Here is a 21210-nt window from a genome sequence, read left to right on the forward strand (position 1 = left end):
CTTTAGGAAGCCTGTTGGTGAGTGCTGTTCATGGGAAATCTCATTTCAAGGGCCCCGAAGAAGCTGGTTGCTGGTGTGATGGTTTCAGCACGTCATTTGTAAAGCCCCCCACCCACAGGCAGAGTGTGCTGTTGGAAGACCAGAGCGCCTGTTAGGATCTCTCCTCTGTGCCCTGCCATGACTTTGGCAACTCAGATGCTTAGGGAGGGGTTTATTACCGTTTATTAAATTACACTCACAGTTTATTACTGTTACAGGGGCTTGACAGTAATGAGTCAGCTTTTGGAGTGAAGTGTGGGCTCTTAGGAATGGCATTTTGAACTTCTTGGATGCCCTTGTCAGACTTTCCCCTTGGGGTTTACCGCCTTTGTTGCCTTTGTGACACTTAGTGCTTTTTTGTTTCTGTTTTTGTTTTTGTTTTGTTTTCTTTTTCTTTGTTTTCTGCTGAATGTGGCTCTTCCTCCGGTGTAAGGAACGACGTTGTATTACCAGCCTGGCCTCCTGTATGGTGGGTCTGTGGAACATGACTGTAATGTCCTTCGCAGCATTGGCTATTACCTGGAGAGTCTTCTTTGCCTGGCTCCATTTATGAAGCACCCGTTAAGAATCATTCTGCGAGGAGTAACCAATGACCAGGTTGACCCTTCGGTGAGTAGTGAGTAGTGAGTAGTGTTGTCTTTTGCGGCAACCCAGCGTTAGAGAAATAAGTTCCTGATAAAACGCAGGTTTATTGCTGAGTGTCTTTGTCTTGTTATTTACCTTGAGGTGTAGACATTAATCACTCTAGGAAGCAGATGAACCAAGACTTGCAATCATCAGATTCAGTGACGATTGTTAACATTCATCAAGGTGCCTTTCATTGTCGTGTCTAAGAGCCTTCAGAACAGATGCATGCAGTCTCATCACGGTTGACATGAAATACGGCTCTGTTGGCTCAAGTGCTGGAGAGTGGAATCATAAGGTCATATGTTGGCTGTGGCTGCAAGACAGCAGACCAGAATTTTAGACAGAAAATAATATCTCCTTGGTATTGCTATAGCATAGTCTTGACTTACTTAGGTTTTAACCATAACTTTTAGGACTTTTCTTCTCCCGAGAAGAGTTTGCAGATTTAGAAAAAGGGCAAGGGCAGGAAAGGTGTACATGAACTTGGGTAGTTTGTGGGCACCAGCAAGCTGCTTTTTTTTTTTTTTAAGATTTTATTTATTAGAGAGAGAGAGTATGAGCAGTGGGGAAGAACAGAGGGAGAGGGAGAAGCAGACTCCCCACTGAGCAGGGAGCCCAATGCAGGGCTCTATCCCTAGACCCTGGGATCACGACCTGAGCTGAAGGCAGACGCTTAACCGACTGAGTCCCCCAGGTGCCCCAGCAACCTTCTTATTAAGCATCCTAATTTTCCTGCATGTGTGGGGAGGATAGTTTAATATACATGTGGGATTTTCACTGTGACCACCACAGCTGTCTCAGTGCCTATCTAGGATGGGTTTTGTCGTGTGTGTGTGTGTGTGTGTGTGAGAGAGAGAGAGAGAGAGAGAGAGAGAGAGACAGAGATTAGAGCAGTTTTCTGTCCAGGCCTGCCTTGTACTTCTCTTGTGTGGAGGGAAGGATCCCCCCTTTGGATTCTTTGCTGGCCACAGACGGTATCTTAAAGCTGAGGGCCACGATGTGAAATCCTTGCCAAGGACGCTTGTCTTCATCTCTACTGATACTGGACCAGGACTCTTGAGGGGGTGTCTTCTGAGGCAGAATGTGAAGTGTGTCGCTTTCCTAACCAGGAAAGACCAACTAGGTGGTGCAGTGAGTTCTAAAGCAGAGACGGCTGGTATTCACCCAGACATCTGTTAAGGTATAAACTGGTTAATGTGTTGCTAGGTACTAAAAGACTTATTCCTCAGTTCTTGGGATTTCAGGTACATAAACTCTTTTCTTAGGATCCTGAGTACGGTGGGAGATCTGAAATTCTCAGTTATAAAGGAATGTTGCATTATAAATGCTTAGAATTTTAAAGATTTATTTATTTGGGGGGGAGGGGCAGAAGGAGAAGGAGAGAGAGAATCCTGAGCAGAGTCCCTGCTGAGTGTGGAGCCTGACACGGGGCCCCATCTCAGCCCTCTGAGGTCACAACCGGAGCTGAAACCAAGAGTTGGATGCTCGGGGCGCCTGGGTGGCTCAGTTGGTTAAGCGACTGCCTTCGGCTCAGGTCATGATCCTGGAGTCCCGGGATCGAGTCCCACATCGGGCTCCCTGCTCGGCAGGGAGTCTGCTTCTCCCTCTGACCCTCCTCCCTCTCATGCTCTCTGTCTCTCATTCTCTCTCTCGCAAATAAATAAAATCTTAAAAAAAAAAATTATAAAGAGTTGGATGCTCAACCGACTGTGCCACCCAGGTGCCCTCTGCCCCGCCACCTTTTTTTAAAGATTTATTTATTTAAACGGTTTAGAATTTTAAACTAATTTCAGATGATTGCTGTTTTTTTCTGCCTTTTCTGAGGATTCTAGGAAACTGCCTTTCAGTTAAAAGTGTGAGAGGAGGCCTCTATACTTTTAGAATGGAGTTGGGGGGAGGAGGAGCCTTCCATAATGGGAAAAACTCTGAAGCATGCAGGAAACTTGGGCACTACGTGTCTCAGTTTTCCACTCTTTTTTTTTTCTATAATTGCTAATAATCTTAAAAGCTGTTTCCACTGGCATTATTAAAAAGGGTTTTATATATTAACAATGACAAAGCTTAACTGATGAATTCTGCAGAAATAATACTTAGTTCTTGCATACAGTATTTTTTTTTTTTAAGATGTTGTTTATTTATTTGACAGAGAGAGAGAGAGAGAGTGAGAGAGGGAACACAAGCAGGGGGAGTGGGAGAGGGAGAAGGAGAAGCAGGCTCCCCGTTGAGCAGGGAGCCCAGTGTGGGGCTCGATCCCAGGACCCCGGGATCATGACCTGAGGGGAAGGTAGACGCTTAACCGACTGAGCCACCCAGACGCCCCTTGCGTGCAGAGTGTTTTAAAAAAAAAAAAAAAATATTTTCACGTGTTGCAGAGCTCTCTGCTTTTGCTAGTTGTGCTGCTAAAATGACCTTGGTTAGTACCTGGCTCCAGACCAGGATAAAATAAATACACCTAATCCTGGATGTGAGTAACTTCTTCAGCCTGTGGCTTCGTCATTTCAAGCTTTCTCTTGAATGTGTGGCACACCCCGTTCATGTCCACTCTGCACACACAAGGATGAATTTGAAGAGTTCCCTTCTGCAACTTGATCTCATGAGGTGGACAACTATGAAGGCAGCTCGGGGGACTACAGGGTCACCCCTGTCAGAGGTACAAGCAAAATGCTGAGGGCCGGGGAGGGTTTTCTAAGGAAAGGAAGCCAGAGTCAGTCTCAGATTTTAGGAAGATGAGGATGAATTGGAGAGGCGTCAACTAGAGTGAACATAATGGGCATGGAAGTGAAAAGGAAGGGGCAGATCTGAAGGACGTTGTGGAGTGAGAGACTTCTTAACTTGGCAGCTCAGTGGAGATGGGATAGGAGGAAGTCATTGTAAGTTATTCCAGGATTTCTATTCTTGACTGGAAGGATCAGGATCAGGTAGCATTTGACACAGGGAAGAGGAAAACTGTGGTAGGATGAATGACGATATATTTGATTTTGATCCTCTTCTCTGCAGTATTGGCAGGATATCCACATGGGGATGTCCAGCTGGCAGTTGGAAATGATCGTCTGGAGCCTCAGCGACAGGTCCTCAGGATCTGGAGAATGAGATTGACCAGTGCCAAGGTTGAACACTGGTGGCTTTTTGACTGAATTAATCCTACAAGTGTTCCCCTGCGGCTTGCACAGTGTGGTGGTGGCGTGTGTGTGCGAATCGGTGGTTCACGTTTGAGACCCCAGATTTTATATTATAGTAGGTTGATGTGGCAGCACTGGGTGGCCATCCGCTGGACCTGTGTGGCCCTGACTTCTTTGGATAAATCGTGAGCTCTTTGGTTGGACACAGATCTTAGCTGACCTCATGGTCCATTAAAATACCCTTTGTGGCCTCTGTGGGCCACATGCTTTCTGAGACTGAGCATAGAGGAAGAAGAGGAAATGAATGTTTAAGGTGTGAGCGGGAGAAGAGGGGCTGGAGGCAGTGACCTTGAGATCGGAGTTGAGTTCTAAGAAGCAGGGGCTTGACTCACAGAGCCAGTTTTTGCAGGCGCTCCCTTAGGGCTGGGCAGGGAGATTGGGCTGTGGGAAGTTGTGTTGACCTTTGAGAGAGTGGTGTCATTGGACTGTAAGGACGGGCACGCTTTGAGGAAATGAGTAGCAAATAGAACCATGGAAAACGGGGAGTTTCTTCTAGAAGGTTAGATAGGATGCTTCTTTAGGAGCTGAGTTTTTGTTCTGGTTTGGTTTGATTTTTGTTTTTTGAATGAGGGGAAGCTTGATCTTGCTTGTGGGCAGAGGAGATGCTGTAGTGTAGAAAGGAACACTTAAAGGAGTGGGGGTGTTTGTAAGGCTGACTCCAACAGTTGGGGGGGTGAGGGTCAACAGTGGAAGGGATGGGGTGAGCCTTGTGCAGGAGTAGGGACATTTTCCCCTGGGGACAGAAGGGCAGGAAGTGGGGACAAATTCTGAGGAGAATAAAAGTTCAGGAGGTCTCCTCTGATTCTCAGGAATTCTGCTCCAGAGCCACTGGTCAAAAGGCAAGTGAAGATTCCAGTCTTTTTTAGTTCCCTCCTGGGAGGGGAGAAGAAGTACAGTTACGCCTGCTGTGTGCTGGGCGCTCTTCTGGGCGAACCTGTGTTCACATGTATGCATCCTTATTTATTTAATTCTTTTACCAACCCTGTGAGGTGGATGTTCTTATCACTGTTTCAGGCAAGGTAGCTGGGAATGGGTTTTTTCCCTTTTTCTTTTTGGCTTGGATCTGGTCACATTTCTGATGACTGATTGACTAGACGGAAGGGTAATGCCTTTGCCCTCAGGTGCCCCCTGGGTCAGACTTTAGCCTGTAATTACAGAGTTGTAGCTTCGTTTCCTTAAGCAGGACTTGCAGACCATCCTCGCTCTGCTAAAATTAAGAGTGTGTAGAGCCAGGGGAGCATGTCCAGTCCAGCCCCTCACTTTATGCAGGAGGCACCCAAGGCCCTGGGGATGTGGGGAAGTGTCGAGGTGTCATGGCTGGTGAGAGGCAGAGAGCGACTCAAGCCCATATCTGCTTTTCCGGCCCTGGTCCCATGCTCCACGATGCCTGCCCTCCATGTCGAATGGAGAGTGTCAGGAGACAGGACCACACCTCCGCTTACACTGGGGCTTCTGGCTGACCTTCAAAGTCAATTTGACCGTGTCCTTTTGACTCCAAGTATAGGTAGAATAAGCCGGAAGTGAGGCACTGTTTTCTCGCCATTCTTTCCCCCAGGAGGGCTGGTGGGTACCTAGCTCCTGGGAGTCATGCCCTCAGAGCAGCCTGTACCCATCCATGCACCCCCCACTTTTCCCAGATTCTGGGTTAGCCTTCTCTCCAGTTGCCCTTCATTCTAGTCTGGACTGACTTCTCTATTCTGGCAACCCCAGATGCATATTTTAAGTTTTTAACACGTGTTTAGCTTTAATGTTTAATGAAATTAGCTAATCTTTAATGAGTTTTCCTCCTAACTGCTTCTGCCTCACCTGATCCCATTCTGACCGTGTTCCTAGGCTTCGTAGGTCATTTCTGCCTCTGGTTAGTTTTGTGGTATCAGAATATTTAGTTGGGGCCTGTTCTGTGCGCCGAAGCCTTATTGGAATATCACTGTGCTGAATCTTAGCATGTAAGAGTTGGTAGCAGCTTGGAGACAGGCTGAGCCCCTTACCTTAGAGACAAGGAAATTCAGACATTTGGGATTTTCTGATCTGAGGCCACACAGTTAACTGGAGGCAGAGCCTGGACCGGGACCAGACTATTCCCTCTGTGCCCCGCTCACCCTGCCTGCCCTCGCCGCCTGCGGATAGGGTCAGCTCCTGCAGGCCGAGGAGCAGCTCTGTTGCATTGGGAGCAAGTAAGGGAGTGATTTTTCTTCCCAAGTTGCTGTTGAGACAACGTTCACGGACTTGTTAGCTGGCCTGATTTGGATGTCATCCTCTTCCCTCGGGGGAGTCCGCAGATGAGTAAGCAGAGGACCCCAGGCCTCCCAGGAGTCTGAGTGAGGAGGACATAACAGCAACGCTTTGCACAGCCTTGCCATTAACTGTGGGTATTGTCATCACAGTCCAGGTTTGTGCCGCTCCTGGAGTTTGTGGCTGCCCATCCCCGTCTGCCCCCACCCCCTTGTGGGCTCACCACCTCCCCTTTAACTGCCTGTGTGGTGGGCATCGGCAGGATCCCAGGTCGCCCCAGCTCAGGTTCATTTGGTTTGTTTTGGCTTGGAGTGCCACCAGCTTTAAACATTAAACCACCATGTCGGAAAAAGAATAATAAAAAAGGCTGGTATTTTCTTCTATAGCATTTATACCTATAAGAATGAGCAGAAGTCAGGGCCCTTGGGTAATTCAGTTGGTTAAGTGTCTGACTCTTGGTTTTGACTCAGGTCATGATCTCAGGGTCCTGGCATCGAGCTACACGTCATCGGGCTCCGACCTCAGCAGGGAGTCTGCTTGAGGAGTCTCCTCCTTGCCCTGCATGCCCCCCCCCCCCCGCTCGCTCGCTCTCAAATAAATTAAAAAAGAACAGAATGAGCAGAAGTCCCAGTTTGTTTTCTGTATGAACTCGGCAGTTTCTTGATGCTTTTTGCATGATGCATGTGATCCTCCTGCAGGGTAGGTGTATGCTGTATAAAGTGAGGGAAGAGGGGCTCAGAGAAGCCAGTGGCTTGTAAAATTGCAGTCTTTACCTGGGAGCAGAGCTGGCCCACTCCCTCGGTTGTAAGCCTGCGTGCTTTCTCTTCACAGGACCGCATCATCTACCTGCTTGCTAAACCTCATCCTGCTTTCACGGGCTCTTTATTCTTTCCACCTCTTAAGGTTTATTTTTTATTTTTAAAATTTTTTTTAGATTTTATTTATTTATTAGAGAGAAAAAGAGAAGGCACGAGCTGGGGAGACGGGCAGAGGGAGAGGGAGACAGCGAGAGAGGGAACACAAGCAGGGGGAGAGGCAGAGGGAGAAGCCGACTCCCCACCGAGCAGGGAGCCCGATGCGGGGCTCGATCCCAGGGTCCCAGGATCATGACCTGAGCTGAAGGCAGACGCTTAACAACTGAGCCACCCAGGCGCCCCTCAAAATTTAATTAAACTTTTTTTTTTTCCTGGAATAATTCTATAGGTTGATGTCCTTAAGGCAACAGCCCTCCCTCTGTTGAAGCAGTTTGGAATTGACGGTGAATCATTTGAGCTAAAGGTAAGAGTGTTTACACTGTTGGCTGTAAACGTGTGTAAAATATTCTCTTATGAGCTCATTGGAAGAGCTGTAGGACGCAGTGTGTCTGTGTGTGTCACGTTTGAAGTCACCATTGAGCAGCCCCACAGGAGCCGTGATCCAAGCATGACAGACTTTGCACCGAGGAGAGACCCGAGCAGTGGCAGCGCCAGTTCCTTTGTGGTGGGCGGCGTTGTGCGCGCTGCACACGGAGGGACTCCTTTATTCCTCATGGCAGCTGCACAGGAGCGGCCGCGCCAGGCTTCCGGCCACATGCGCTCTCTGAGCGAGGTCACCCAGATGTAATTCGCGTCCCGGGCCTCCCAACCTGGATGCCCCTGAGAGTTTTCAGTGTTTTCAAAATCTAGAAGTAATTTAAGCATCTGTTTGTTTGCTGTTGGAAGGAATTATTACATCACTAAGCTAACTGGATATCTTAAGCTGCTTAGCATCTCTACTTCTTAAGTTAATGTTTTAAACAAGGGAAATGACTTCATTTTTATTAATAAAATGAATTTTGCTAGTTTAGTTAATTGCATAGGAAGGAGAAACAGTTCCTGATGGTTAAGAAAACGGCTGAGCCGCTCATCGTAAGCATGAGGGAACAGGCGCTGGGGGTGAAGTGACCCCTGGGGCGTGCTGTCCCTCTCTCCGCTGCTCTTCCTGCCGTTCGGGGTCCCTGCTCAGCACGTGCCCTCTCGATGGTCTTGAAGGGGTTGACCCATTGGCTACCAAAGAGCTAACTGCGTTCTGAGGAAGAGCCCCTTGGCCTAAACCAGCCAGGCTGGGTATCAGGGTCTCCCACTCTGCTGCCTCCTCACCTCTTCTCTCTCACCACCTGCGCAGGTGGTGCGGCGGGGAATGCCTCCTGGAGGAGGAGGGGAAGTGCTCTTCTCGTGTCCCGTAAGGAAGGTCCTCAAGCCTGTCCAGCTCACAGATCCAGGGAAAATCAAGCGGATCAGAGGGATTGCGTATCCTTTGCATTTGATAGAGATTTCTGATCTTTTACTTGCCTCACGAAGATAAGAATGACTCATAACAATTTACTTCTTCCCAGAGTTATTTACGTTTTATTTTTATTTTTATTTTTTTTAAAGATTTTATTTATTTAATTGACAGAGAGAGAGACACAGCGAGAGAGGGAACACAAGCAGGGGGAGTGGGAGAGGGAGAAGCAGGCTTCCAGCCGAGCAGGGAGCCCGATGCAGGGCTCGATCCCAGGACCTCAGGATCATGACCTGAGCCGAAGGCAGTCGCTTAACCAACTGAGCCACCCAGGCGCCCTGAGTTATTTACGTTTTAGACAACAGTCTTGGAGAAGTCTTAAGAGTGAAATTGTAGTTGTTGGCTGAGTTATGATGTTTTATTATCTGTCTCACCATGACCAGACTGATCCATTCCTTGTTTTTTTAGTTAATGTTGAAGCAAACAACTCCCGGGTATGTGCTGCTCTCCTGAGGGCTTTGGTTTAGGGGCCACCAATACACCGCAGTCCCTCCCTCAGAAGAGCTCGTGGTCTGATGAGGGAAACGTGCAAACATGTAATTCTGATATAATGTGTAAAATGGTGTAGACGGATGCACAGTGGGTTGGGGGAGCTAAGATAGAGGATGGCACACTGTCTGGAAGATGTAGGAGGGCAGGAGTAAGATCTACTTATTAAGTGGTTACTCTGCATGCACTGTGATAATATACTTACTTTCTTTTCAAAAAAACCACTTTATTGACACATGATTTACGTGCAAAAAGCTATACATACTCAACGTGTACAACTTGATGAGTTTGGAGATGAATATACACCTGTGAAACTAGCAGCATAGTAGTACCATAAACATATGTGTTACCTCCAAAAGTTACTTTTTGCCTTCTAGTTTTTTTTTATTTTTACACTTTTAATTTTTTGTGATAATAACACTTGACATAGAACTACTCTCTTAGCAAATTTGAAAGGAATTTACTGGGGCGCCTGGGTGGCTGAGTTGGTTGAGTATCCAACTTTTCTTTTTAATTTTCTTTTTTTTTAAATATTTCTTTCTAATTTTATTCATTTGAGAGAGAGAGAGCATGGGCAGGGACAGAGGCAGAGGCCAGGGGAGAAGCAGATTCCCTGCTGAGCTGGGAGCCTGACCTGGGGCTTGATCTCAGGACCGGGAGATCATGCCCTGAGCCGAAGGCAGACACTTAAGCATCTGAGCCACCCAGGTGCCCCGAGCAAACAACTCTTGATTTCAGCTCAGGTTGTGATCTCAGGGTCGTGGGATTGAGCCCTGCGTCGGGCTCAGTACTTCATGCTCGGCGCAGAGTCTGCCTGGGATTCTCTTTCTCCTTCTGCATCACTGATCACTCGCATGCTCTCTCTCTCTCAATAAATAAATAAAATCTTAAAAAAATAAAATAAGTTTTATTTTTTAAACCCCAGTATAATTAGCAAATTTTTAAGTATATGATACAGGCATTATGGTACACAGATCTGTAGGACTTAGTCTTCTTACATAACTGAAACTTTGTACCCTTTGACTGACGTCTCCTTGTTTTCCCCTCCCTCCAGCCCCTGGCAACCACCAGTCCACTCTCTGCTTCTGTGAGTGTGACCATTTTAGATTGCTTATATAAGTGGAATTATGCAGTATTTATTCTTCTGTGTCTAGCTTATTTCACGTAGCACGCTGTTTTCCTTCTTTACCGTGTCACAAATGACAGCGTTTACTTTGTTTTTTTTTTTAAGGCTGAATAATATTCCATTGTATGTAAATATTACATTTTCTTGATCTGTTCATCTTTCACTGGACATTTAACTTGCTTTCGTGTCTTGGCTATAGTGAATAAAGCTGAAATGAGTGTGGGAGTGTGTTCAGTTTCTGTGGATATGGACCCAGAAGTGGGACTGTGGAATCAAATGGTAGTTCTGTTTTTTATTTCTTGAGAAACCTCCCTACTATTTTCCATAGTGGCTGCACCAATTTGCATTCCCATCAACAGTGTGTAAGGATTCCCTTTTCTTCACACTGTCAGCAATACTGGTTACCTTTTTTTTTTTTTTTTTGATCTTAGCTACTCCAACAGGCATGAGGTAATAGCTCATTGTGGTTTTGATTTGTATTTCTCTGATGATGAGTGATGTTGAGCACTTTTCCACGTGAATGTATAAACATCTCTGGGTCTTCTGTGGAAAAATATCTATTCAGGTCCTTTGCCCATTTTTTAATTGGATTGTTTTATTTTATTTTTAAGATTTAATTTCTAAGTAATCACTCTACCCAATGTGGGACTCCAACTCACGCCCCTGAGATCAAGAGTCACACGCTCCACCCACTGAGCCAGCTAGGTGCCCCTGGGTTATTTTATTTTTATTTTTTTGCTGTTGAGTTGTAATGAGTTTCTTATGTATTATAGATATTAATCAGAGGTGTGAATTGCAGACATTTTCTCTCATTCTGTGGGTTGTCTTTTCACTTTGTTGTTTCTTTTGCCCTTGTTTTGGTATTCCATCCAAGAAAGCATCGCTGGTGCGAAAAAGCTTTTCCCCTGTGTTTTCTTTTGGAGTTTTAAGGTTTTAGGTCTTAAGTTTATCTTTAATCAATTTTGAGTTGATTTTTCTACGTGGTGTTAGTCTGTTGAACAGATATGGGCAGGTCTATTTCTGTTCCCATTGCGTTGCATGTTTTTATGCTGGTACCATGCTGTTTGGATTATTGTAGCTTAGCGGTAGATTTTGAAATCAGGAACTCTGATTCCTCCAGCTTTGTTTTTCTTGCTCAGAATTGCTTTAGCTATCTAGAGTCCTTTTTGGTTCCATATAAATTTTAGGATTGTTTTTTATGTATCTATTGTCTGTATCTATTATTCTATAAAAAGTAATCATTGGGATTTTGATAAGGATTGCATTGAATCTGTAGATCACATTGGATAGTATGGACGTTTCAAGAGTATTAATTCTCTCAGTCCATGAACGAGGGCTGTCTTTCCATTTATTTGTGTTTTTTAAAATGTCTTTCATAAGTGCTTTATACTTTTTAGTTTACAAGTCTTTCACCTTCTTGGTTAAGTTTATTCCTAAGTATTTAGGTTTTTTGGGATGCTATTGTAAATAGGATTATTTCCTTGATTTCTTATTCAGATAGTTTATTGTTAGGGTACAGAAATGTAAGTTGATTTTTGTATCCTGCAACTTTTAAAAAATTCATTTATTCCAATAGTTCTTTTTTTGGGTGGGTGACATCTTTGGGGTTTCTACATATAAGATCATGTCATCTGCAGATAGGTGATTTTACTTTTTCCTTTCCAATTTGGATTCCTTTCATTTCTTTTTCTCGCTTCATTGCTCTGGCTAGGATTTACAGTACCATGTTGAATAGCAGTGGCAAGAGTGGTCATCCATGCTTTGTTCCAAATTACAGAAGAAAAGCTTTGGGTTTTCTACAATTGAAGATATTAGCTGTGGGCTTTTCATGTATGGTCCTTATTGTGTGGATGTAATTTTCTTTTCAACTTAATTTGTTGAGAATTTTTAATAATGGAAGAGTGTTGAATTTTGTCAAATGCTCTTTCTGCATCTGTTGAGACAGTCATCTGATTTTTGTCCTTCCTTAATGTGTTAATGTGGTGTATCACATTAATTGATTTGCATATGTAGAACCATTCTTGCATCCCGGGGATAAATCCCACTTGGTTGTCATATGATCCTTTTAATGTATCATTGAATTTAGTTTGCTAAAATTTGTTGATAATTTTTGAATCCGTGTTCATCAGGGATATTGGCCTATAGTTTTCTTTTCTTGTAGTGTCTTTAAGGTCTGGCTTTGGTATCAGAGTGACGCTGACTTCATAAAATGAATTTGGAAGTGTTCCCTCTTCATTGTTTTTGGAAGTTTAAGGATTGGTATTAATTATTCTTTAAATGTTTAGTAGACTTCACCAGTGAATTGATTAATCTGGTGAAGCCATCTGGTCTTGGGCTTTCTTTTTTGGGAGGGGGGCTTTTCTTTTTTGTGAGGTTTTTGGTAACTGATTCCATCTCCTTACTTACAAGCTGTAATCTTGATGCAAACTTGGAATTTATCCATTTCTTCTAGGTTGTCCAGTTGGTTGGCTTGTAATTGTTCATAATAGTAGCTTATGATTTTTAAAAAAATGTGGCATCAGGTGTAATGTCTCCTCTTTCATTTTGGATTTTATTTGCATCTTCTCTCTCTCTCTTTTCTTAGGCTAGTTAAGCGTTTGTTAATTTGTTTATCTTTTCAAAAAACTGACTCTTACTTGTGTTGATTTTTTTTTTCCTACTAGTTTTCACTTTGCTGTTTCATTTATATCTACTCTGTTATTTCTTTCCTTCTGCTAACTTTGGATTTTAGTTTGTTCTTTTTCTGGTTCCTTGAGGTGTGAAGTTAGGCTGTTTATTTGAGATCTTTTCTTCTTTTGTAGAAAGAACATAGGTGCTTATCACTATAAAATTCCTTCTTAGTACTCCTTTTGCTTCGTCCCATAAATTTTGGTATGTTGTGTTTTCATTTTTGTTGTCTCTAGGTTTTTTTTTTTTTAAGATTTTATTTATTCATTTGGCAGAGAGAGCACAAGCAGGGGGAGCGGCAGGCAGAGGGAGAGGGAGAAGAAGGCTCCCGGTGGAGCAGGGGGCCTGATGCAGGGCTCGATCCCAGGACCCTGGGATCACGACCCGAGCCGAAGGCAGACGCTTAACCAACTGAGCCACCCAGGCGCCCGTCTCTAGATATTTTCCAATTTCCCTTTTGATTTCTTTTCTGACCCCATGTTTGTTCAAGGATCCGTTCATTTTCATCTGTTTGTGAATTTTCCCATTTTCTTGCTGTTATTGATACCTAGTTTCATTCTGTTGTGGTTGGAAAAGGTGCCCGAGGTGATGTTAGCCTTTTTTTTTTTTTTTAAAGATTTTATTTATTTATTTGACAGAGAGAGACACCGCGAGAGAGGGAACACAAGCAGGGGGAGTGGGAGAGGGAGAAGCAGGCTTCCCACCGAGCAGGGAACCCGATGCTGGGGCTCAGTCCCAGGACCCTGGGATCGTGACCTGAATCGAAGGCAGACACTTAACAACTGAGCCACCCAGGCGCCCCTAGCCTTCTTTTTTTTTTTAAATTTTATTTTATTATGTTATGTTAGTCACCATGCATTACATCATTAGTTTTTGGTGTAGTGTTCCATGATTCATTGTTTGCATATAACACCCAGTGCTCCACGCAGAACGTGCCCTCTTTAATACCCATCACCAGGCCAACCCACCCTGCCACCCCCCTCCCCTCTAGAACCCTCAGTTTGTTTCTCAGAGTCCATAGTCTGGGTTCGTCTCCCCCCCTTCATTTTTCCTTTCCTATTATCTTCTTTTTTAACATATAATGTATTATTTGTTTCAGAGGTACAGGTCTGTGATTCATCAGTCTTGCACAATTCACAGCGCTCACCATAGCACATACCCTCCCCAATGTCTATCACCCAGCCACCCCATCCCTCCCACCCCCCACCACTCCAGCAACCCTCAGTTTGTTTCCTGAGATTAAGAATTCCTCGTATCAGTGAGGTCATATGATACATGTCTTTCTCTGATTGAGATGTTTCGCTTAGCATAAGATTTCAGCCTTCTTAAACTTGTTACATCGTGTTTTGTGACCTGCCGTGTGATCCTAGAGAATGTTCCTTGTGCACATAAGAAGAATGTGTATCCTGCTACTGTTGAGTGAAATGTCCTGTGGATGTCTGTTAGTTCCTCTTGGTTTATAGCATTGTTCAAGTCACCTGTTGCCTTACTGATTTTCTTCCTGGGTGTTCTATCCGCTATTGAAAGTGGGGTAAGACCTCTCCTCTTACTGTTGTTTTGCTGTTTCTCTATTCAGATCTGCTGATGTTTGCTTTATATATTTAGGTGATCTGATGTTGAGTGCTTACATGTTTATAGTTGTTATATCTTTCTGTTGAATTGACCCTTTTATCATTGTATAATTAACGTCTTTGTCTCCTGTGACTTTAAAGTCTTTTTGGACTTAGTCTGTTTTGTGTGATGGAAGTACAGGCAGTCCTGCTCTCCTTTGGTTCCCATTTGCATGGAATATGTTCACTTTCAGCTTATATATGTCCTTAATATCTAAAGTGAGTCTTTTATAGACAGCATATAGTTGGATTTTATTTTACCCATTCAGCCACTTTTGTTTCTTTTGATTGTGGAGTTTAATCCATTTACATTTTATATTCTTTATTTTTAAGCCTCCATGTGACTCTGAGTTTACTTGCATTCTGTTCTGCAGATGGAAAAACCGAGGCTTCACAGACCGAAGGAATTTGCATCCACATCACACTGTTCATAATGGCAGGGCTGGGATTTGAGCCCTGTCTTAATTGCAGCCCAGTCTTTGAACCTCTGCTTTTCCTTAGAGGAAGGGAGGGCATTTGGGTTGAGCCTTGATGAGCAGAGGCCTGTGAAGTGGAGCAGGGAAGGGGGTGCTTCAGGCAGGAGTGTGGGCCTCTGCACACGCAGTGGTGCACCCTGGTTCTGGGAGTGGCAGGCCATGCGGTGTGGCCTGAGGGCAGTCTGTCACTGGTGTTCCGTAGTTGAAGGTGGGATGTGAAAGATAGGGCCAGAGCCAGTGAAGATTGCGCCTGGGTGGCTCAGTTGGTTAAGCGACTGCCTTCGGCTCAGGTCATGATCCTGGAGTCCCCGGATCGAGTTCCGCGTCGGGCGTCGGGCTCCCTGCTCAGCGAGGTTCTCGCTGCTTCTCCCTCTGACCCTCCCCCCCCATGTACTCTCTCTCTCTCTCATTCTCGCTCTCTCAAATAAATAAATAAATCTTAAAAAAAAAAATGACTGAAGGCCATGATGACCAGTTGGCTTTCATTCCAAAGTCTGTAATTTTCTAGAGAGAGAATTTCCATAGAGGATAATGTCGGTGGTGCTGAAAGAACTTCTGGCTGCACTTAGCTCATTGTAGAAACTTTGGAAGGTACGAGTGTAAAAAAAAAAAAAAAAAACTTACACCTAACGGTGACCACTTAGAGGCAAAGATACTAGGGAGTCATTTTGCCCGAAGAGGATGGTGAGGGTCGTGGCTGGAGTACAGGTGAGGGCTGCAAGTTTACAGAGAACTTGGGAGCAGCGTGTGTGGGAAGCCGTCCCCACCTGGCTCTGTGACGGAGGGATAAGGAGTCCTTGAGGATGATTCTGCTGTGTCCCCTGGCACCTGGAGAGAGATGTACATTCTGATAGTAGCTGCATGTTTGGGGCAGTGTAAGGTGGGGTGCGGGCATTGGTGATAGTTCAGTTTTATTCCTCTTGGGTTTGAGGGCCCTTCACAATGGTTACAGGGAGATAGGTCTAGAAAGGAAATGAGAAATGTACATCTGTAACTTGGGGGTGAGGTAAGAGCCAGAAGTGGGTGACTTGGAGTCGGCTATCATGTAGAATGCATAGAGAGGCAGGTGGATCCCTGAGACATCGCTAAGACTTGAAAGCAAAAGCAAAATGCTCCCAGGAAGGGGGACCAGGGAGAGTCAGGCAGTTGAGAAGAGAATAAAGAAAACGTAGCGTAGAAGCCCTACAAGCCCCGGTCAGTACCCTGAGGAGCCCAGAGGAGTCAGCGCTAGGATGGAGGACACTCTGGGCAGCACACGGCTGGGGAGGAGTTCCTTCCAGAGAGGAGGAGCCAGCCCTGACGACCAGTTCCGGGGAAATGGTGCAGTGTGGGGGCTCTCAAGAATCTTGACCGGAAAGAGAAGCAGGAGGCAGGATAAGGTGGGAACTTGCCACAGGGAGAGAGTTGAGAAGATCCCCTCCCTTCTTAAAGAGAAGGTTGGTGGTGATGGTGGTGATGGGAGTACTTCCATTGTCTGAGTAGAGTAGACCTCTAGGAGATGGGGACGCTGAAGAAGCGGGGTAACACTAACAAGGTGCTGGGTTCAGATGTGGGTTCCGACTCTGGCCTTGCTGCCCGTGGATGGCAGGATTTCAGCTCCACGCCTTGGTTGACTCCCTTCTAACCGGGCGTGGTATAACCGCGGTGTGGGCTGCAGCGAAGGTTGAACAACGTAGTAGATGCAGAGGGAAAGGCACCTGGCTGTTGTGTGAGGAAGCATTTGGTGCGTCGCAGCTAGTATCGTTTTTATTATTATTGAGAGGTTGTGGGTTGAAGATGGCTCTAGATTGAGCCACCTGGAGGTGATCGGAAGAGGGTTGGGAGCAGTTTTCACTTTTCAAGAGTTAGGAGGGGATCATGGATGAGGGCATTAGTGGAGGGATGATAAGGCCGTGTGACAGGTGTAAAGGTGTGCTGTCACAGTGGGGCACAGTAGCTGAAGGGAAGACCAAGGCTGTGGGACAGCAGTAAGGGCTCAGCTGAAGATGAGATTTTATCATGGTGTTGGCTGCGTGACCGTGTGGCCGCATCTGGCAGCAGTTGGCAGCCCAGAGGGAGGGGACGAGAAGGCCAGAGGGTCAGTTTCGTCCAGAGCTGGGTGCGGATGGCAGAGAGTGACTGGTGCAGAAGGATGGGGTAGAGGGACAGCTGGTCAAGGGATTGGAACGCTTACCAGATTCAAAGATTGAATGTAAATGGCTCTAAAGATTGAGTGGCAGTAGGTATGTGTGCTGGGCAGATGAACAAGAACTTGTGTTGGGGGAATTGTATTTTGGGGTTTCAGATATTAAAAGTAGTAAAATTCTAGGTGCCGATCTGGGGGAGGGCAGGCATTGGAGGCCAGGGGGCTGGATGGGGTTGGGTGATGGCTTTCCTGGTGGGACTTTGATAAAGGGGGTAGATCAGGGTGTGTGCTTCTCAGGGGTGGGTTAGGTGCTAAAAAGTCAAGTTTTGTGTTTCTCAGGAGGTTGTGGGGTGGTCCTACTTGGAGGAGAAGTATGGACAGGCCTTGGTTAACTTGAACAGTAAGTGGTGAGGGGAATAGGGTGGTCGGTGCAGCCCCAGAAAGCTGTTGTTGAGATAAAAGGGTGCTGCCTGAAGCTTGTAGAAACCTTCAAGATAAGAGGAATGTAAACCAGAGCTTCCCTGGACGGTGGCCTGTTCTCTCTGCTCAGCTCTCCTGGGGCGTGTCTCAGGGCTGTGCCCCGGTAAAAATGAGGAGAGAATGGGCGGGGGGGGGGAGGTACAGTTCCGGTCCTGGGAGCCCCCAGATTGACGCGTGTGGTTAAACTGACTTTCTAAAGGTGATGTTCTCCATAGAGAAATGGAAATGCAAGTAGGTAGGGTTTTTTTTTTCTTTTTAACCAAATATGCCTTTTCTCCTTGACCCTCGGCACTTACTTACACAATCTCATTCTTGCTAACAGGCGCACTGTATTTTACCATATAAAGAACCTAGGATGCAACCCTGCTGGTGGTCATTGACTTGCTTTCTATTTTCCTCTGTTGCTGAAAATGCTGCAGTTGATGGCCTTACACACAAAATCCTGTGCACGCTCTGGACTGTCTCAGTTTGTTTTTACTCATTTGAGATTTGTTCCCCTTAATAGCTCTAGCGTAGTGGTGAACTCTGCTTGGAATCCATTCCCTGTAGTCTGGAAATGTGATTTCCAGAGTGTGCTCTGTTTGTTTTGACATAGTCTTGTGGTAACTATGTAGGTTTCACAGAGACTGCCCACTGGGGTCCCATGGTACTTGGAGTACTGGGTGTGCAAAAGCCTCATGAGTTAGCCTTCGATGAGGACGCTGAGAAATGGGGAAGCCTTGGGGATCGCACAGAGGAGAACACAGAAGAGCCCTGAGCACTGGGGTGTAACTTTGTTCCTCCCTGGCTTCTCCCTCTGTTGTTCTTCAAGCCTTCCCGGTATAGAACCAGTGCCAGGAAGACACTGGAGAGCCCCTTGGTTGGGGCTGGGGCTTGGACACCTGAATCTTCCTGACACATCAGACCTGTAGAGCCTTCCTCCTAATTGCCCAGGAAAGTAGATACAAGTGGCCTTGCTCAGATTCTTGTCTGCAAACCAGACATTCCAGCTGCTGCTGGTCTCCAGAGCTGCCCCTTTCACAAACACCTCGGTGGAATATGGGTTTGAATTGAGATCACCTTCTTGGCCAGTTTTGGGGCCTGGGGAAAAAAGCTGCTTTTGGAAAAAAGTTTTAGCTGGTTTTATAGGTTTTTTTACTTGCAAGTCTGGTTAACTGTTGGTCTGAGCTTGGAGGTTGCATTCCCCATAGGAGGTCTTGGGTCGGGAGAACTGGCCCTGCTCTTGTGGGTGGTTGTGGCTTTAACTGAGTTACCCCCCGGAGCGCATCTTTTCCCTCTTGGACCGGCTCTCCAGGGCGTGGGAGGGGGCCAGTGTTGGTTCCTGCCAGCAGCAGTGACTGGACAATGTGGTTACCTTTTATTTAATGACACCCACTCTCATTCTTCCCCTGCCTGAAGAGGGGTGGTGGGGAGAAGGGGGCACTCTCTCTTCCGTTGGCGGCACTATTCCAGAAGTTCATGATCTGGCACATAAGAGTCAAATGAAGAAGCTTGGGTAGAGACAGAAGATGGGAGTGAGTTGGAATTTGTAGGACAAACTGGTTTCCTTTCTCTGATTGTAGGGCAGGTACTTCGAGAATAAGCCTCTTTGTCTCTACACACACACACACACACACACACACACACACACACACTTTTGCTCACTTGTGTGTACTCTCTCTGACCTGGAACACCAGGGAGGGATAAGGGTAGGCGTTCCATATGGCCTGTAGCTGTGAAATTGTCTCTCTTGGATATGAGTTCTTAATATGGTATTCATATAAGGGCTTCAGGAAATTCACAGTCCCCTGAAATTGTCTGCAAAATGACATGTGCGTGTTTCCTGAGGGAGTGTCCATAGCTTTCATCAGATTCCCAGAGGGGTCTCTGATTTCTGAAAGGACAGGAACCTCTGCTTTGGGGTTTGACTCTTGGACTAACTACAAGAAAAGCAATAGCCGGAGTTCATTGGGCTCTTACCTCACACCAGGCACCATTAAGCACTTTACATGCATTATTTCATTTGAGCCTCCAAACCTTGGGAGGAGAATGTTGTGATTATTCTTCTCTTACTGAGGAGGAGGTGGACACACACCAGACCCAGAGTGATGCGGTTTGCTGGAGCTGGCACTCTAGAACTCTTAGCCTTTCCTCGGTTGGTCCTTCACACCAAGCCGGCTGGTTCCATGGTGACTCTGGCAGATAGCCACCGTGTCCATCTCCACTGCCAGGGTTCTGGTATAGGACTCCACTGGCCCTGAGCTCGTATAGTTACTCACCTGGTTTCCACATGTCTGTGGGGGTTGGAGGGAGGAGGTTGTCTTTGTGAAGTCAGATCTGTTTAATTTTGCATCTCACTTCTGTGACCTGGTTGTCCTCAGTTTAAGCCCTGGAAGTAGGAATCCATGGCTGTGGCTCATGGGGTCACTGTGAGCATAAGATCAGTTGCTAATGTACCTGAAAGAATTTTGGGAGCCGTGGATGCTGTGGGAGTATATGTCAGGATAGTGACATCTGTGCTCTCCTTAGGTGAGTGGGCAGCATCAGGCTCAGAAGGACAGCACCCACCCAGTCCAAAGGGTATGAGACCCAGGACTGTTTGTCTATGCCGCCTGTGGCCAAAAGTACATTCTGGACAGAGAGGTGGTGATGTAACGGGGCCTTGTGTGTGTATTGAAAAATCCCTCTTTGCTCTTTCCTCACTTCAGGTTTGTCCTTTGAGTCAAGTCAAATATTTATCGAGTATTGCTGAGTACAAAAATAGGGTATGAGAGTCATCAGAGAGCTCTGCTCCATACGGAGGCAGAGCCCCTCTTCTTATGGAAGGCATGGTCTTGTTGGTTGATTTGATGGGCAAGGACGTGTGTAGATGGAGACGTACGGTAAGGTCAGGTGAAGACCACGGTCTGGTTCTGGCTGGAGGGTGTAGGGGAGAAGGAAGGAAAAATGAAGGAAGGAAGAATGAAGGAAGGCAGTTCAGGTTGGAGAATTTGAGCAGTTGGGTGAGTGGAGGGGGTGATGGTGTCGGGGTGGGGACGAACACTGAGCAGACAGACTGACTGTGAGGTCTGGGAGGGTCCAGACTAAGGGAACTGTGGTTTCTCACTAGCCCAGGAAGATTGATCTTTCAGTGGAGGATGCAGGATGGATCAGAGAGGGGAGCTAGGTGCCAGCCAAGGTCTTTGCAGTCTCTGAGCATTTCATTTCTGCAGATCAAATGAAAATTGAATTTGTCGTTGATGGTAATTTTTGCACAGTTGGGTTGGAATGGGCAGACCACACACCTTGTTTTCCCTCTTGGACTTGCCGTGTGGGGTTTGTGTCAGGGTAATGGGAAGATCACATATTGTTACTTCTCTTTTTATTTAACCCCTTGTCCCACATATATAGCCACCTCTTGACTGAACATTGCACATCGAAAGTGCTCCATACTTACTATTTTTGGATTCGTGGCACTGGGGAGAGCCAGTCTCTATAATGAAGTCTAATTTTAGGTAATTGTTTCTGTTTCCTTAAAAGTCAGCCTTTTCGGGGCCCCTGGGTGGCTCAGTCAGTTGAACATCCAGCTCTTGATTTCAGCTCAGGGCATGATCTCAGCATTGTGAGATTGAGCTCTACAGTGGGCTCCATACTAGGCATGGAACCTGCTTAAGATTCTTTCTCTGCCTCTCCCTCTGCCCCCCCCCCCCCCCCTGCCATGTGCGCTCTCCCTCTCTCTCAAAAAATTAAAACAAAACAAAACAAAACACCAGCCTTTTCATTTGAGTTGCTTTTATTTTCCTCCTTTTCTTTCTGGGGGTGCTGTGGTGTAAAAGTGCTAATTATCAATACTTTCATTATAAGGTAGCAGTTGTGAGGAGGCTGTATTATCCACAATGGA

The 21210-nt window shown here is 46.0% G+C and overlaps 1 protein-coding gene across 3 annotated transcripts in view; it reads left to right on the top strand.

Moving 5' to 3' along the window:
* The window catches only part of RCL1 (RNA terminal phosphate cyclase like 1), a 61494-nt gene that overhangs the window by 20156 nt on the left and 20128 nt on the right, over positions 1 to 21210 (top strand). For 2 of the 3 annotated variants that reach the window (XM_027616537.2, XM_027616538.2), the window contains exons 3-5: positions 473 to 648; positions 7281 to 7355; positions 8220 to 8344. In XM_027616537.2, coding sequence (XP_027472338.1) covers positions 473 to 648; positions 7281 to 7355; positions 8220 to 8344 — 376 coding nt within the window. Of the gene's footprint in view, positions 1 to 472; positions 649 to 7280; positions 7356 to 8219; positions 8345 to 20115; positions 20213 to 20720; positions 20825 to 21210 lie in introns of those variants that run through there. The other variant, XM_027616539.2, reaches the window with a different exon arrangement.

The sequence above is a fragment of the Zalophus californianus genome, chromosome 13, assembly GCF_009762305.2.
Source record: "Zalophus californianus isolate mZalCal1 chromosome 13, mZalCal1.pri.v2, whole genome shotgun sequence".
NCBI lineage: Eukaryota > Metazoa > Chordata > Mammalia > Carnivora > Otariidae > Zalophus > Zalophus californianus.